General features: G+C 40.1%; 1 protein-coding gene across 1 annotated transcript; it reads right to left on the reverse strand.

Annotated features, from left to right (window-relative positions):
• Positions 1 to 277: 277 nt before the first annotated feature.
• On the reverse strand, positions 278 to 17,302 carry LOC121432210 (lysyl oxidase homolog 2-like). The gene is made up of 8 exons (XM_041630064.1): positions 17,170 to 17,302; positions 6,175 to 6,492; positions 5,437 to 5,634; positions 4,634 to 4,858; positions 3,929 to 4,249; positions 3,342 to 3,551; positions 1,994 to 2,081; positions 278 to 636 (listed from the first exon to the last, which is right to left on the reverse strand). The coding sequence occupies exons 1-8, from the start codon at positions 17,300 to 17,302 to the stop codon at positions 507 to 509; spliced, it is 1,623 nt and encodes a 540-aa protein (XP_041485998.1). The 3' UTR covers positions 278 to 506.
• Positions 17,303 to 17,334: the final 32 nt, after the last annotated feature.

Below are 17,334 nucleotides of genomic sequence, written 5' to 3' on the forward strand. Positions count from 1 at the left end.
CAAACAGCGAAATGAGTGGATTTTTTTACTGGATATTTTTCCAGAGAAAGTGTCTGGTCCAGTGGTTAGAGCATTGGACTCATAATCGCAAGGTTGTGAGTTCGAATCCCAACTCTGCCATTGTCTCCACTTTGATAAAAAGGCCCAAGAGTGATATATGTCGTCTATTACGTCAGCCACTATGACTGATTAACCTAGACGTAAAATGTTTCCAAGGTAATTGGTTATATACCAGCTTGGCGTTTACCAGCAAAAAATGCTGTCCTGCCGAGTTCCTACGGGAGTTACCACAAACAGAAACATGTTATTTCAAGATGAAACGAAATTATCATTTTCTCATGAAAACTTTCAATAGACTTAATTTCGAAATCATATTCATAAATTCCCTTCCCTCTCCATTTCTTTTTATTCAATCAGTTACCTTTTACAGATAGGTATAAATGAAGTTCTTAGCATAAATGACCCAAATAAAAAGGGGGACAGGAAACATCCCTGTGGGATTGGTTCTACTCTTGTTTACTGTCATCGCTTTGTGGGTGGCGTAGTGGTTGCACAGACTGTTGATTGGTTGGTCGAGCTTTAGCTTCGTTGTCAGGCGGAGGGGCATCATCCCTTACTTCTGCTACTGGCTGCTGCCTAGAATGTGAAAATTGTCAGACGAAAAATGAAGCTTATACCACCGCTGAGATCAGGTGATAAAAAATATTTACGACGTCCCCTTTGCAGGATTTTTGGTCATCGAAGTTGTAGCCATTGTTCTTTTAAAAATTTCTTCTGAGATTTAGCAATTAATCTTAGTAGGGCCTTATCTACTATCAATAAAAATATAGTCCATTCATATAGCGCAGCTACTTTAATTGCATATACTATACTTCGCTTGATACTGTTATTAATATTATCATCCCCGGCTGTAGCAGAACTGCCATACAGGCGCTAAAGCATTCATGGAATAAATCCTACCGGGAACCCATTCATCTCACCTGGGTCGAGTGCAGCACAACGTGGGTGAATTCTTTGCTGAAAGAAAACACCTCATGGCTGGGATTCGAACCCATGTCCCTCCGATTGAAAGACGAGAGTCGTAATTACTAGACCACGGCCACTGGCATAACTTCCCTTCTTTTATTGTGCAGCGTAATTAAACATCCTCGATAAGAATAATAGTCAACGGTTTCATTCATTCTTACAGAACTGAAGTTTTGACACAATCTGCTAGTCCCTGAATGTGATTTTGTGGAGCGTTGTTGCCCAGTGGATAAGTCTTCTGACTTTGAAAGAGGGTCGTGGGTTCGAATCCCAGCCATGGCGCAATTTCCTTCAGCAAGAAATTTATCCACATTGTGCTGCACTCGACCCAGGTGAGGTGAATGGGTACCCGGCAGGATTAATTCCTTGAATGCATGAGCGCTGAATGGCAGCTCGAGCTAAAGCTGCCGGGGTAATGATAATAAAAAACGTGCCTCGGAATAGAATATTTCTAGATAGATGGCGCTATATAAATGCCTGTTATTATTATTGGTTACGATTGGTCTATTTTCCCGATGTTTTCGCTAATCGAAGGGTCGAGTCTTTCACGCATGGACCAAACCATTTTTCAGTGGTATAACTTTCACAAATTTCATATGTTTAACATGAACTTTTGTTTCACCAAAAATGTAAAACTACATGATCACCGGAACATCGGATATTTCAAAGTAAACCGGATTTTGCGGTCCCGAATAATACATATACCGTGCATTTAGTACCCCCCAAACAAACAAAAATGAATAAGTAAATAAATGGTGTGTAATATATTTTGGAATTAGAGGTTTGAATGATAAAATAGTACATATGGCCTAATATAAACTTACTTCGATTGGAATAACGTGAATTAGGAGCATTCCATTGTCAACTTTTATGTAAAGTAAAACGTTCCATGTAGGTCAGATAGGTCTATAAGATTTTCATAATTTATTGAAATGATTTTAAGTACCAAGCGACCACTATTTCTTACCTAGGAGTACTGCAGCGAGATATGATGATGGAAATGACGATTTGTAGAAAAATAATTCCTATCCCGATTCCAATCAGCAGTCTTGGATCTACGGGTGAAAGAGGAGTACAGGTAAAAGTATATAATATTATGCGGTGGGAATTTTGGAAAAATATTCGTACATCCAATATATAGCAAGAGTTAAAAAATACATTCAAATGAAAATAAAAATGAGTCCCCAAAATGAATTACATTACGGTTTTTTTTTTGGTCGATTCTCGATTTTCATATCTTTTTTCATATTTACTAAAATCACCCATTGTCAGAGGTAATACCATCCTTCATGTAACTTATCATTCAAACCAACCGAATCTAAGGAAAGCTGGCCAAGCCATAATTCATAGTAATGGATCTTGTTCAAACAAAAGAGTTGTCGACAGAGCGGAAGCCGCACTTGACAAATCAGCGTACTCAAACTAAAAGTCGTTTTCAGGATTTCCTCATACATGTAATACATGTAATAGTGAAGCACGCTATATCCCGAAGACGGTTGATGCAGATTATTGGTTTACTTTCATCGAAATAAGTGACAGTTATGTACCAAAGGGGCCCAGTCATATCCCTTTAGTTACTCGGTTCAGTTAATATTATTGAGCACCCAAAAACCTCTTTTGAGTTTCCTCTCACGTTTGTTGTTCACACTTACGGAAGCTAGGTGAGAACCGGGTAAGGCCGGGAAGTACCTTCGATGGTTCATCTACTAATTAAAGAACGGTCCTCTTTTCTTTTACTCTCCACTTAAGTCCTAAGAAACAATTCCAAGTTCACCTTGGGACCTCTTTGTGTCTATGTTTGCAAACTAACTACAGTTTCAATCTCATACCCACTGTAAGCAGGTGAGGTATATTTCTCCAATCAAAAATAATAACATCTCCACTTTTGATGTCTTTTAAGAACCCTGGCCATCGAAACAGTCCGTATCTCAAGGGTCTATATTTCAAAATGTAACAGGCTTATGTGTTGGTGGTCTTACAAAGGTCACAAAGTAACTGAGAATGATTGAGCGGATTGTGCTCGAAATGAAGAAATGTAAGAACAAATAATAAATACTAGAACCGATGCAATGGACAAGAAGAGGGTGTAAATGGAGGGTGACATACTTTGATAGCATTAGGGACACTGAATTTGATACTGACGTAAAAGGCGTAATGCTAGATAGGACAGCTTAAAGGAATTTTGTCTATGATTCCACACGTTGGCATTGGTTAATCCTATGACACTCAACCGATTTATTTGTGGTATGGGTAATATTTGAATTAGTAGTAGTGGTGGTAGTAGTAGAAGTAGTATTAGTAATACCCTTGCTTACCCAATGGCGCATGCACACCACAGTCGATGACGTCGCCACTCCAAAGCCCATCCGAAGAACATGTTAGTTCAACTTTCTTGGTAGGCTTTCCACCACAAAAGAGTGTCACCATCTCTCCTGCATTGTACACATGTCTGTATGGCTTGACAAATGTATTTTGAGGAAGACCCGGTGTTCCGCAATTGGAACGAAAGGAATAAGATTGTGGTTCTGTATGTATAGTAAATATAATGAAAAGGGAAAAAATGAAATTCAAACTAAAAGTTGAGACAAAATGCAATAGACACATCAATACATGCAGGTAAATTATACGAACGGTATTTAAACATTCTACCAATGTATTCTCAGTCAAGACACCTTCTCGTCCCAAATATTAAAGGTCATCTCCTGACCAGAGCCAGTTTAAAATTATCCTGAAAACCAACTGATATCGCTTTGTCTGTATTATGCTCTTTTTATGAAAAATTACAAATATTGGTTGGTCTGTAGAGCTATTTGGGTTGCATGAACACGATTTAAATTTGACATGTTAGTGTTTTTTTTTACACATTCTCTCCCTCCAATAGAAAATGTTTAGTCGTGTATACCTTCAGGAGAGCAGTCGACTTCTACTTCGTAATCTGAATGACACTTGTCGCCAACAGACATGTGCTTCATGCTGCAATCCAAAATGTTCGTTTCGCTCGAGCTGCACCTCACTTCCCTGAACAAGTATCTCTTGGGTCCTGGCGGAAAGTTTGGAGAGTCGAGCAGTCTCCTGGCGGGACCGTACCCTAACTGAGCGCAGATGACATTGGCGTTTGCAAGGTTCCAGCCATCCGCACAGATAGATCCCCATTGTCCATCACGATTCACGAGAACACGACCTTTTGTTGATTTGTCGCCTCCGACCAACAGCAAATGATCATCTGGAAGACAACAATCAAACATTGATGTTATAGGCTGAATCCATAAACACTATATACAGGGGAGATGGCGGCGAACAACCTGATCGGGAGCTGCTGTATTGAACACCACAATCAAAGTGCTTTTCCCATCTACATACTTAAGTTGCTACCGGACCAAAAGGAAGTACGACCTTCAAGGTCAGGGATCGAAGGGACACGAACTCTTAGGATTGCACATACCTTCACAATCGCCATCAACATTATCAATATCATCCTCAAAATCATTTCCTTCATTATCGTCCGATCCATCATCAACAATGCCGTCAGCCTCGTCGCCTCGTATCATCTACGATCATCCTTTTAAGCGTCGTTTTAATCATCAAAATAGGGAGCAAGTGAACCTACCTGTAGGTCTACGGGAAGGAGTAATGCAGCTAGGAACTTCTGGGATGCAGCCGTCTTCTCCATCATAACATTCTAGTCGACCACCATCCCCGCATCTCAGCTTCGTTGCATCAGAACGGTCAATGCACACGATCTCGAACGTTTCGTCGTAGCGGTACGTCAACTTTGCCGGAAGTAGGAAGGTGTGACGTGTGTCATAAAAAGGAGCAGGACACGTAATCGTATCTAAAAGAGTAAATTGGTTTTGTTAATTGTTCAAGTCAATATTTCATTAAGGTGTACCTTTAAACGTTTAAGATGGGGAATTGTTACTTTGGTAACTTTATAATGGGTTGTCTTTCCAAACCCGACTAGATCAGTTTCACTAAATCTGATCACTCACTGTAACGTCCAACTGGCTACAACTTCTCAAAAAAGTAGTCTTTAAAGAGTTAATTTATCATCAAGCACATGTAGTGTAAAATTCCGAACTGTTGTGTGACACTACCAATATACACGATCATCATTTAGTGTGCGTAATTTTTAGTATAGGTTGGAAAACGAAAAGTGATTTCAGCAAAGATGGGGCCTACTTCTAATTTTTTTCGGTCTTTTTCTTGTTCGTTGTCATGTTATCCTCCATCTAGTGTGTCTCGATAAATGATCAGCAACTATTTAAGCTGAAAAAAGATATTACGCATCCCTGTTTTGATGGAGTCGGATCTCGAGATCCATCATTTAGAGTTTTGCAGAGAAGCTGGATAGGGCCTACCGATACGTCAACATGTGGTGGTCATTTGAAATTTTCTGAACTTGGGACTTACCATCAGCTCTAGGTGGACAGGCCGGTGGCTCCTCTCCTTCCCACTCCCAGTGACCATTGATGCACTTCATCACACCCGAGATACTGGGGTCCCCGGGACACCTAACGGTCACACGAGTTTTGTCTGGATAGCTCAGTCTAAAGGGGTGCATTTCAAGGTGATCGTCCTTCTGGAAAGAGATAGGTCCGCACGACTGAACTACAAAAAAAAGAAAAAAAGGAAAACTTCATAGTTGGAGACATGTGAAGCCGTGACACTATTTTGCTTCCATAAAACATGTTAAATGGAGTTAACAACAGCGATTGCTAAAGGGTGGTGATCCTACTCTCGCCCACAAACGGGTGTAATCCAACAGCATGTACGCACTACACACATGTACACACCATTGGCGGCGGATGCCAAAAGATTTAAGGGGGGTCCACCTTAAATTTTGTGATAGACACAAATTTTGGGGGGACCTGTCCCCCCCCCCGCTTCCGCCGCCTATGATACACACTGTCTCTAATACACATTTGCTTTGGCCTATCCAAGTGTTAAGTGGAAATTAAACATTCATAACAAAAATAATCACCTTGTTTAATTCATTTGAGGGCATATTGATTTTAGGCGAATTTGTCGTGTGATTTTCGTCAAAGGTTTTAATGTTTGTAAGGTCATTTGCAATTAGGAATAAGTCAGAGTCTCATCTACGTCTGAAGTATTGTTTACGTTCAAAGAAAAATTAAAATGTATATATACCTACTGCCGAGCATACGATTCCAACTTCTTCGTTGTTGCTTTTGCAGCCATCGCCTTCCTTGAAAAAGCAACTTCGCAGGTCCGCCGAATCTTTGTTGCACTCAAAATAACCTCGAAGTGGAACCAGCGAACTCTTCTCGAATTCCGTGCCCTTGAGGTCCCTGAGGAATCCATTGTAGCCGAGCCTACGGCACACAACGTGGTAGAACTCTTCCCGTCTCGGCGTATTGCAGTGAGTATGCCACTGGCCAGAACTCTGGCTGTAGATCTCGATGCGACCTTCCCAAGGCTGGACACCGCCTTTAAGCCTTACGTCTCCTAAACAAATGAATGTATACCAAATGCAAAATGTGTGTTTTACGGATATGTATATTCCAAACCACAACTGTTACATTAGAGTTGTGCTCCCCGAGGCCGTCTTCGAGGACATTTGTGTGCCTTATTGTCCTGGATTCGCGATCTGACGTCTATATAGTCATTGGCATTGGTCTTAGCCTCAAAACCATGAAGCCATCGGCCTTTGGACCTTCACCTTTGCTTCGAGGCAGGCAGGTACTCTGAAGAGCATACTGAACATTTTTGTGAACCAGAAAGAATTCATGCTAAATCTGAAGTTAAGTTTTTAGGTGCGCAGATATGAGGGCCCCCTCCATAATGCAGATAGACGGAAGCAGACAGATCTTCTTCTGGATCCCACCTTTCTCTCCAGATTAAATTGGAGTTAAAGTATTTGCACTCCACCAAGAAGAATGGAGATTCCTCAATGAACACACTTTTGAAGGCATTGTAAGGTAACGAGGAAAATCGACGCCCTTGAAAAGCACTAAATGTTGCCCCCCCCCATATTATATGACGTCGGAGCGAGTGCTAGCTAGAGCGAGCATACGTTTCCTTCTTTTGACGTTGTGGTTTCTCTACTTGTTCATTTAGTATTAACCTTTTTCCCCGTCCCCTCGATCTGTATCCTTTCCTCTTTATTTTTGGTGTCCCCTGAAAGTCGCACTTGGAGAACGGTAACGATACTGCTTCGACATCGGAATCACTTTCAGCCAGAGTGATGGGAGTCACTACAGGGAGTATGGGGGGGGGTGATCGCTCCCTAAAGGGGTGGAAGGGAAAGAAAATCAGGGGAAAATAAGACATAAGAGGGGGAAAGGAAGAGCTAAAACGGGATAGGTATTGATAGCTCGATTCTATTAGACCACTGCAATTAAATTGAGGAAGGAGTTAAGTCCCCCAACCCCTATAAAAAATACCCCCGGAGCCGCCCCAGCATTCTGTTGCTTATTCAATGTATTGCTGGTCACATGGGTATTTTTTATTCAGTTGTGGACTTTCCCCCATGTCGCAGTCACACTACGGAAACCGACACCAGACCGATCCAAGCTAGCCTTAGGCTGAATGGCACGTCATCTCTCGGTTTGTAATCTGCTTTATTGGTGTGGCTGGACGATCACTCGAGTTTTCGAAACAAGGATTATCCAGCTGGTTAAAACTTGTTATATAAAACAACTTTTTATTTATCGGATATTTTCATTTTGAAAGCAAAATTTGATAGCAATATCAGAAATATAAAAACTTAATACGTGATTGTGTCCCTTTTCCATTAATAATATTTCCTCCTTTTCTGCAATAATACTGCTTTTATTCTCATGGTATGGATCATTAGATGCGCCTTATTCAATATCTGTCAGTTGTAAAAAAGAAAAATTATAAGAATTCATGTTTTGCTAGACTGGACTTTGATCTGTACATGGGAGTGTCGATTTCTGCACAAAACTAGTACAATAGCCAGGTTTACCCGAATTATAATGCATTCTGTAATTACAAAAATGTAGTTTCGATACTTTGTCTACTGCCTTACGAAGACAGAAGTAATGACTTATTAATTAATTAGTTGCATGCTAAAAAAAGTTTTTTAAATCGGAATTATAAGGACGATTCAACCGTAGTAGATGCAAATCCACTATTTTTAAAACACTGAGTGAAATTAAATTATTGTTTTAATTCAAAGTGTCCCTTATCATTTTGTGCAATGTACAAGGTCATTTTCACATGTATGTCGCGTACGTTATTGCTGCCCTGTTATTCAGTAAGTATGATGGGGTGTCCAAACTTTTCAAAAATATTCATCAGGCTTAATATTGTTCACAAAATATTCATAATTTATACAAAACCAATTCAAGAAATAGTTACCACATTGACGGCAAGATCGTAAACTATAAAATCATGGACGAAAATGTAAATTAGGTCAAGGAGTTTCGCCGGTATCGCGATCTCAAAATTCTATTCCGATCCGCAAATGCGGGCTGTGCTGGACAACCGCGGATCCATAGGGGGGCCGAGGGGGCCTTGGCCCCCCCCCCCTTCGGCTAAAAAAAAAAAAGAGGGAGGAAAAAAAGAGAAAAAGAGGGGAAGAGGGGAAAGAAAAGAAGAAAAAGAAGAAAGGGAGAAGGAAAGAAAAAAAAGAGAGGAAAAGGGAGGAAAGAAAAGAAAAAAGGGAAGAGGGGGAAGGAAGGGAAGGAAAAGAGAGAGGAAAGGGGAAGAGGGGAAAGAAAGAGAAGGAAAAAAGAGAGGGAAAGGAAAAGGAGAAAAAAAAAGAGAGGGAAGAGGGGAAAGGAAGAGAAGAAAAAGAGAGAGAGGAAAAAGAGGAAAGAAAAGGAGGAAGAGAAGAAAAGAAAAGGGGAGGGGAGGAAAGAAGAAAAGAAAAAAGAGAGGGAAAGAAAAAAAAGAGAAGAGGGGAAAGAAAAGAAAAAAAGAGGAAGAGGGGGAAGGAAGAGAAGAAAAAGGGAGGGGGAGGGAGAAGAAAAAAGAGGAAGAGGGGGAAGAGAGAGGAAAAGGAGAAAAAAGGAAAGAGAGGAAGAGGGAAGAGGGGAAAAGGAAAAAAGGAGGGGGGGGGGGGTGATATTCGAACAAGGGAAGGCAAATTGAGTTCGAAGGGATGCCAAAATGATGTTCGAACTGGAGGCGAATTTATGTTCGAACGGGGGGGGGGGGGCGAATTGATGTTGGACCTACATGTATAGGGGCGCCAAATTAATATTCAACTAGGAGGGCGCGGAAATGATGTTCGAAGTGGGGGCGCCAAATTGATACTCGAACTAGGGAGGGGGGCCAAATCGATGTTCGAGGTAGGGGGGCGCCAATTGATACTCAACTAGGGGGGCGAAATGATATTCGAACTACGGAAGGCACATTGAGTTCGAAGGGATGCCAAAATGATGTTCGAACTGGAGGCGAATTTATGTTCGAACGGGGGGGGGGGGGGGCAAATTGATGATCGACCTACATGTAGGGGCGCCGAACTGATATTCGAACTAGGAGGGCGCCGAAATGATGTTCGAAGTGGGGGCGCCAAATTGATACTCGAACTAGGGAGGGGGCCGAATCGATGTTCGACGTAGGGCGCCAAATTTATGTTGGAACTAGGTGGCGCCAAATGGATACTCGAGCTAGGGGGGGGGGGGCGAAATGGTATTCGAACTAGGGGCGCCAAATTGATGTTGGACCGACATGTAGGGGCGTCGAATCGATATTCGAACTAGGGGGGCGCCGAAATAATGTTCGAAGGGATGCCAAAATGATGTTCGAACTGGGAGCCGAATTGAAGTTAGAACGGGGGGGGGGGGGGGGGCGAACTGATGATCGACCTACATGTAGGGGCGCCGAATTGATATTCGAACTAGGGGCGCCAAATAAAGTTGGACCTACATGTAGGGGCGCCGAATTGATATTCGAACTAGGGGGGCGCAAAATTGATACTCGAGCTAGGGGGGATGATATTCGAAATAGGGAAGGCAAATTGAGTTCGAAGGGATGCCAAATGATGTTTGAACTGGGGGCGAATTTATGTTCGAACGGGGGGGGGGGCGAATTGATGATCGACCTACATGTTGGGGCGCCAATCAATATTCAACTAGGGGCGCCAAATTGATGTTGGACCTACATGTAGGGGCGCCGAATTGATATTCGAACTAGGAGGGCGCCGAAATGATGTTGGAAGTGGGGGCGCCAAATTGATACTCGAACTAGGGAGGGGGCCGAATCGATGTTCGAGGTAGGGGGCGCCAAATTGATACTCAACTAGGGGGCGCCGAATTGATGTTCAAACTAGGGGGGCGCAAAATTGATACTCGAGCAAGGGGGCGAAATGATATTCGAACTAGGGAAGGCACATTGAGTGCGAAGGAATGCCAAAATGATGTTCGAACTGGGGGCCGAATTGATGTTCGAGTGGGGGGGGGGGGGGGAGGCAAATTGATGATCGACCTACATGTAGAGGCGCCGAACTGATATTCGAACTAGGAGGGCGCCGAAATGATGTTCGAAGTGGGGGCGCCAAATTGATACTCGAACTAGGGAGAGGGGGCCGAATCGATGTTCGAGGTAGGGGGCGCCAAATTGATACCCAAACAAGGGGGCACCGAATTGATGTTCAAACTAGGGGGGCGCAAAATTGATACTCGAGCTAGGGGGGGGGGGGGGCGAAATGATATTCGAACTAGGGAAGGCAAATTGAGTTCGAAGGGATGCCAAAATGATGTTCGAACTGGGGCCAAATTGATGTTCGAACGGGGGGGGGGGGGGGCAAATTGATGATCGACCTACATGTTAGGGGCGCCGAACTGATATTCGAACTGCCGCATTGTTGTTGGCTCATTGTTCCATATATTGAAAGTTTGAAATGCCTTGGCCTTGAGGTTTTTAGGCCTTAGCCTTGGGAGTTGAAGCCTTGGTCTTCGGTATTAAAGCCTTGGCCTTGGAGGTTTTAGCCTTGACTACAACACTGATGGATATATTGATAGATATTATTTACAGAAATCTTGAAGTTTACTTGCACACACTAAGAAATAAATGTTCAGAATTGAACCCCGATAGGTTGATGCAAAATCAGCACCCTATGGGTTCAAAAATTGAACCCCTGATTTGGGGTTCAAAAATCGAACCCTGCGGTTGGGTATCATTTTTGCACCCTGCGGGTTCAAAATTGCACCCCTAGGGGTTCAATTTGAAATTTAGGGGTGCAGTTTTGAACCCGCAGGGTGCAAAAATGAACACCAACCGCAGGGTGGTTACAGGGTGCTGATTTTGCATAAACCTTTCGGGGTTCAATTTTGAACCTTTATTTCTTAGTGTGCAATATGTAAAAGAATAAATGAAACTTTCATTGTAATGGTGAAAGTTTCGGATGCGTTTTTATTTTTTGACGAATCGTCAAATACTCAAATAACTGAAATAACTCTATGGTTTATATCGTTCCTATATTTTTGTTTCATGAAGTAATGCGTAAGAGACAGCTATATACAGTTGATACGACACCTTTTCGTTTCCAACCTACGGTGGGAAATCATGTTTTATTTCTTTCTTTTAAACGAGTTCCACTGAAACTATTACGTGGATTTACTCAGGCCTAAACTGCATTGCTATCATAATTTACATTTATTGTTACATCTTGAAATAGTTGATGTATACAAGATACATGGGACCTTGGAATTCATGTTTCACTAGTATTGTATGAAAGAGAGAGATAAGAACTTATCGTCCAAAATGATGCGAACTTAAAGAGCATTGTTTTCATATTTCTAAAGACACTGACAATAAAGTATATTTTTACAGTATATTTATCTTTAGTATCTAATATTCTGTTTATATACACCGTTTACACGCATTCTGTTTCTTTTGAAAATCTATTTGGAGTATAAAAATTTGAGCAAGATTATAAGATACATAAACTTTTGATAATTTATATGATTGTTGCAAGAGCCGAAGAGCCAATGTTTGTTGATTAAGATTGACAAGATAACTCACTGTTTTGAATGGATTTCAAGCGAATGACAAAAGATTATATAATATATCCAAACACTTACAGATCTAAGTAGGCAGTGCACTCCCAATTAGTAAATGCTGAGTGCTGACTACTGAGTCTACCTCAACTATATAATAAAAAGCATGTAAATTTATATCTTTTCAAGAATATTTTACCCAAAATAAAATATTAATTTTCTTTCAGGCAGAATATGCAATTTAGTTATTGCACAACCAGTTTTCATACGCGGCGATACAGGGGCGTCATCCCCGTAAAATTTTTCAACCCCTGAAGCAAAAAGAAGAAAGAAAAAAATGGGAGTACCCACAAGAACGAAGAATGCCTACAATGCAAGAGAGGTTTCTGTGAGAAGTAACTGAACTAGACATTACCCATTCGGCAATGGGAGTCAATATTTCGGCACGATTATTACTTGACTTGAAATTAGGGCCCCCTAAGAAATCCTGGATCCGCGCCTGGCTCCCACTCACATAATTCTAGCAGGTCCTACTCTGATGAGAAGTTAAACGAAATTGAAAGCATCAAATGGTTGAAATAGAAATCGCTCGAGTTTCCCGCTCGCATTGATTATTTTTTAAGGTGATATTACATTTATTCATGAACACATCATTATAAAACCATTATTCGACTGCCTCTTCTTCATGCATAGGCGGATCCAGGTGGGGACCCGAGGGGCCCGGACCCCCCTATTGGTAGAGCAAAAAAAAGGGGGGGAAAGAAAGAAAAAGGAAGGAAAAGAAAAGAGAAAAAAGAAAAGGAGGAAGACGAATGAATAAAATAAGATGAGAGGAAGACTTGGAAAAAATATTTTATGTCACTATACATGTATAGTATTTTCGATCGCGCTTCGCACTTGCATTGCCTGTTAAGTGATCCACATATCTTGTTCAACACGGAGCTTAAATCTCAAGTTTGGAAGTCAGTATACAAAACATATTTCTCCTTGGAAATTGAACTTTTATTAATTTTTGTGATTTACATATTGATTTTTAAAAAGTGCTCTGTAAAAATGTCAGTTTTTATGGTCTGAATATTAACATTTTTCAATTGCGCTGCGCCTTCGCGAATTTTGATTTATCAGGTACCTATTATTTTCATGTATTCCATAAAGTTTTCAAAATATCCCTTTTCAGGTCTGATTGTCAAAACGCATCAGCTAGCGCTGCTATGCTTGCATTTTTGATTGGCGGGTTATGTATGTCTCAATATTGATTGTATAACAAACTACTTAAAATCCCCTTTTCATGACAGTTTATCAAAAATTTCGGCTCGCGATTTGCGCTCGCATTAATGGTTAAAAATATATCAACTAATTAATGATGCATCCTATTCATAAATAAAAAGGTGCTTGAAATGTTCAGTGTTCTGGCCATAATATCATCAGATTCCGCGCCCTCATTATGCATTAATACTAAGATATCAATTTAATAATTAAATTGTCACTTTTGGTTTATCTCGCGCTTAGCAAGATGAATAGGAAGATATATAGTCATCATATTCATATGATAACATGTCCTAAGGATGTCAAGGTCCTATGTCTCAAAATTAAAGTAATAATGAAACATATCAGCTCTTTATCAAGTGCGATTTATATCTACCTTACAAGTTTCCTACAAAGTGTTTGAAATATCAGATCGGAATATCAAATATTTTAAGCTCGCGCTTCGCGCTCGCTTTTATTTTCATGATAAAAGATTGTTTAGAATGCCAAGATTCTATGTATAAATTAATTTTGAAACATGAGCGCGCATTTTCATTCAGTTATCCAGTTTCAGATCACAATATCAAAAAATTCTGCTCGCCCTTTGTGCTTGTATTATTAACGTAGGAAGATCCCCTTTTATGATTTACAAAACATGAATAGAATATCCCGTTCAAGGTCGAAATCTTGATTTTTTACGCTCGCGCTTCGCGCTCGCATAATTTGATTGTGAAATATGTAATGTCTTCATGACTAATTGCAAGCAGTCCTTAAAAGGTACTTTTCGATCAGTTCAAAACGTATATAAATATTTTCTGCTCGCGCTTTGCGCTCGCATTATTAATGTAGGAAGATCCCCTCTTACTCATCTTTTTCATGATTTAGGAAACATAAATAGAGTGTCCCGTTCTAGGTCTAAAACTTGAATTTTTCCGCTCGCGCTTCGCGCTCACATCAATTGTTTAGTTATATAGCTATCTTGTTCATGATTACAAAAACTGATTAAAGTTTTCCATTCTTTATGTAGAAATGTCAACAATTTTCAGCTCGCGCTTCGCGCTCGTATTATTTGATTGTGAAATATGTAATGTCTTCATGGCTAAATGCAAGCAGTCCTTAAAAGGCACTTTTCGATCAGTTCAAAACGTGTACAAACATTTTCTGCTCGCGCTTTCCGCTCGCATTATTTATGTAGGAAGATCCCCTCTTACTCATCTTTTTCATGATTTAGGAAAAATGAATAGAGTGTCCCGTTCTAGGTCTAAATCTAGAATTTTTCCGCTTGCACTTCGCGCTCGCATCAATTGATTTGATTTGATTTGATTTGATTTACTGTTTTCTTCTGCATCCATAATATTCATATACTACATTTTTCACAACATAATAAACATAATATGTTAGCATTTTTGGCATGAATCATAAATAAAGAGTACTAAAAAAATAATTTCTGACAAAAATGATTAACTATATGATATTCACAATTTGCAAGAGGATTGTCATCATAAGCGGATTGCTTGAAAAAAATGACAATCCCAAACTTATACTAATTGAATTAATACATTTATAAAGCAGAATTGGCATATATTTTCAAATACGAAACATGAATTCATGCAATATTATAGTATGAAGATGATGATGATGAAGGCCATGGAGATGATCGGGTCATGATGAAGATATTGGTAATGACTAAATCGAAGGAGGAATAAATTCACTATAAAAAGGATACGACACAGACATTTTACTTCTAATATTCTGATAATAACATAGATTTAACGTTTGCCTTAAATGAGTGAAGAGACGAAGATTGTTTTACAGACTCTGCTGGTAGAGAGTTCCACAAATCTGGACCATGGTGTCTTATGGATCTCTGCGCAATAAGCAGTTTGGGTTGATTAAATGGAAATTTGAAGAGTTATGGGTACGGTATGAATGAATAGATGTATTCAGAGAATAAAAGTTGTGGAATGAAGGTAGGTGGGAGCATGTTATTTACGTACTTAAACATAAGTAGTAAACTTTGAAGTGTATTTATGTCAAATACTGTTAGAGTCTTTAGTTTATGGAATAATGGATTTGTGTGTGATAAATATTGGGAATCAGTACAGATTCGAATTGTTTTTTCCTGTAATTAAGTAAATTCTTTATAAAGAAATGTCAAAAATTTTCAGCTCGCGCTTCGCGCTCGCATTATTTAATTGATGAAATATGTAATGTCTTCATGGCTAAATGCAAGAAGTCCTTAAAAGGCACTTTTCGATCAGTTCAAACGTATACAAACATTTTCTGCTCGCGCTTTGCGCTCACATGATTAATGTAGGAAGATTCCCTCTTACTCATCTTTTTCATGGTTTAGGAAACATGAATAGAGTGTCCCGGTCTAGGTCTAAATCTAGAATTTTTCCGCTCGCACTTCGCGCTCGTATCAATTGTTTAGTTATACTGTATAGCTTTCCTGTTCATGATTACAAAAACTGATTAAAATTTTTCCATTCTTTATGTAGAAATGTCAAAATTTTTCAGCTCGCGCTTCGCGCTCGCATTATTTGATTGTTGAAATATATAACGTCTTCATGGCTAACTGTATGCAGTCTTTAACAGGACTGGTAGGCCTACCTTTCCGATCAGTTCAAAACGTTTATCAAAAATTTCTACTCGCGCTTCGCGTTCGCAGTAATTATTTGAGGCACATCTTTTTTTCCGAATGTTCAAATTTTAGGAAAAAATACATACAATTTCAAAAAAAATGCTCGCGCTTCGCGCAGGCACTATAAAATAAGAATTATGATATTATACATTTATGTTGATTTAAAGAATAAAGCTAAGAAGTGACTTATAGGACTACCCCCTTCAAAGAAACAAACGAAAAAAAAAACATCTTCGAGCGGCCGATCGGGGAAAATATGGCTGAAAAAAAATTCCGGGCCCCTTTATTGGCGAAGGCTGGATCCACCCCTGATTCATGTGCCTATGAAATAAGATAATTTAACATGCATTTAAGGCACTTATGATTGCCTGGGGGGAGGGAGGGCCGCCATTTTTCCGAAAAGTACACAGGGGCGCCAAAATCAGGTCGAATTTGGGCCCCCCTCCCTACGAAATCCTGCATCCGCGCCTGCGGGCTGTGCTGGAAAACCGTTAAGAAAAAGTGTGACCTAACTTCGCGCACCAAAGCTTTTGTGGAGATTTAAACAAAAACTCAAGCCCAAAAAGTGAAATATTTATATCAGATTGATTGCAAAGTGCTATGGAATCGGTTAGTACCACATTTAACTAACATTTTTGAAGATTTCTGCTTGCAAATTGGTGATATCGTGATGCTTGTTGATTTCTTCAAAACGGGCGCTAGCTGTGACAAATTTGCCGATCTTTTGCCAATATTTTCATGAATACTGAACTCATACATTCTAAAGAAACTTTCACAGAAAGGTAATTCTAGGTCGCTTTTCACGTTGATGATGTCAGATTTTAAGGATATTGGCTAGTTTTTGAGATAATGACCGTCCGCGAAGTTTGGACTCACTGCCATACCGATAAACCTTGCCGGTTCTATATGCATTAATATCTTTTTCTTCTATGATTTATCAATAAAGGGAGACTTTATGTAAACCGTGACTTACGCATTTATGTCATTAAAGGCTAATATAGAAGCTGCCCGAAAATCAAACAAATTGTGTATAACAGAAGAGAATCCCATTAATCCTGTCATATGCCCACATAATTATTAATTGAATTTTCTTTCCTAAAATTGAAAAGAAAGAACCTTATTAATTTTAGGGCGAAAAAATATTTCCCTTGTAACGACGTTAAATTGCGCAATCGTAGACCTATGCAGTCAGTCTGCAAGCCCCTGTGTTAATGAGCAAAATTTATCCAAGTCCTCCTATGTAGTCCTCCCAATGATATAACCCCTCCCCGCACAACCACCCCCCCACACACACACAATCACAGTCCCACACATCCAACTTACTGTCCATCGGCGATAGAGTCGAGGGATCCAACACGCTCCCCGAATCCTTTACCGCCAAACATTCATGAACAAAAAGCCAACACACAGTTAACAACAGCGCCAGTTGACGAGAAAAGATGTAAGACGACTCCATTTTGTCACGAGAGTACCAAAATTTGGTATTTT

This window comes from Lytechinus variegatus, chromosome 18 (genome assembly GCF_018143015.1).
Source record: "Lytechinus variegatus isolate NC3 chromosome 18, Lvar_3.0, whole genome shotgun sequence".
Classification (NCBI taxonomy): Eukaryota; Metazoa; Echinodermata; class Echinoidea; order Temnopleuroida; family Toxopneustidae; genus Lytechinus; species Lytechinus variegatus.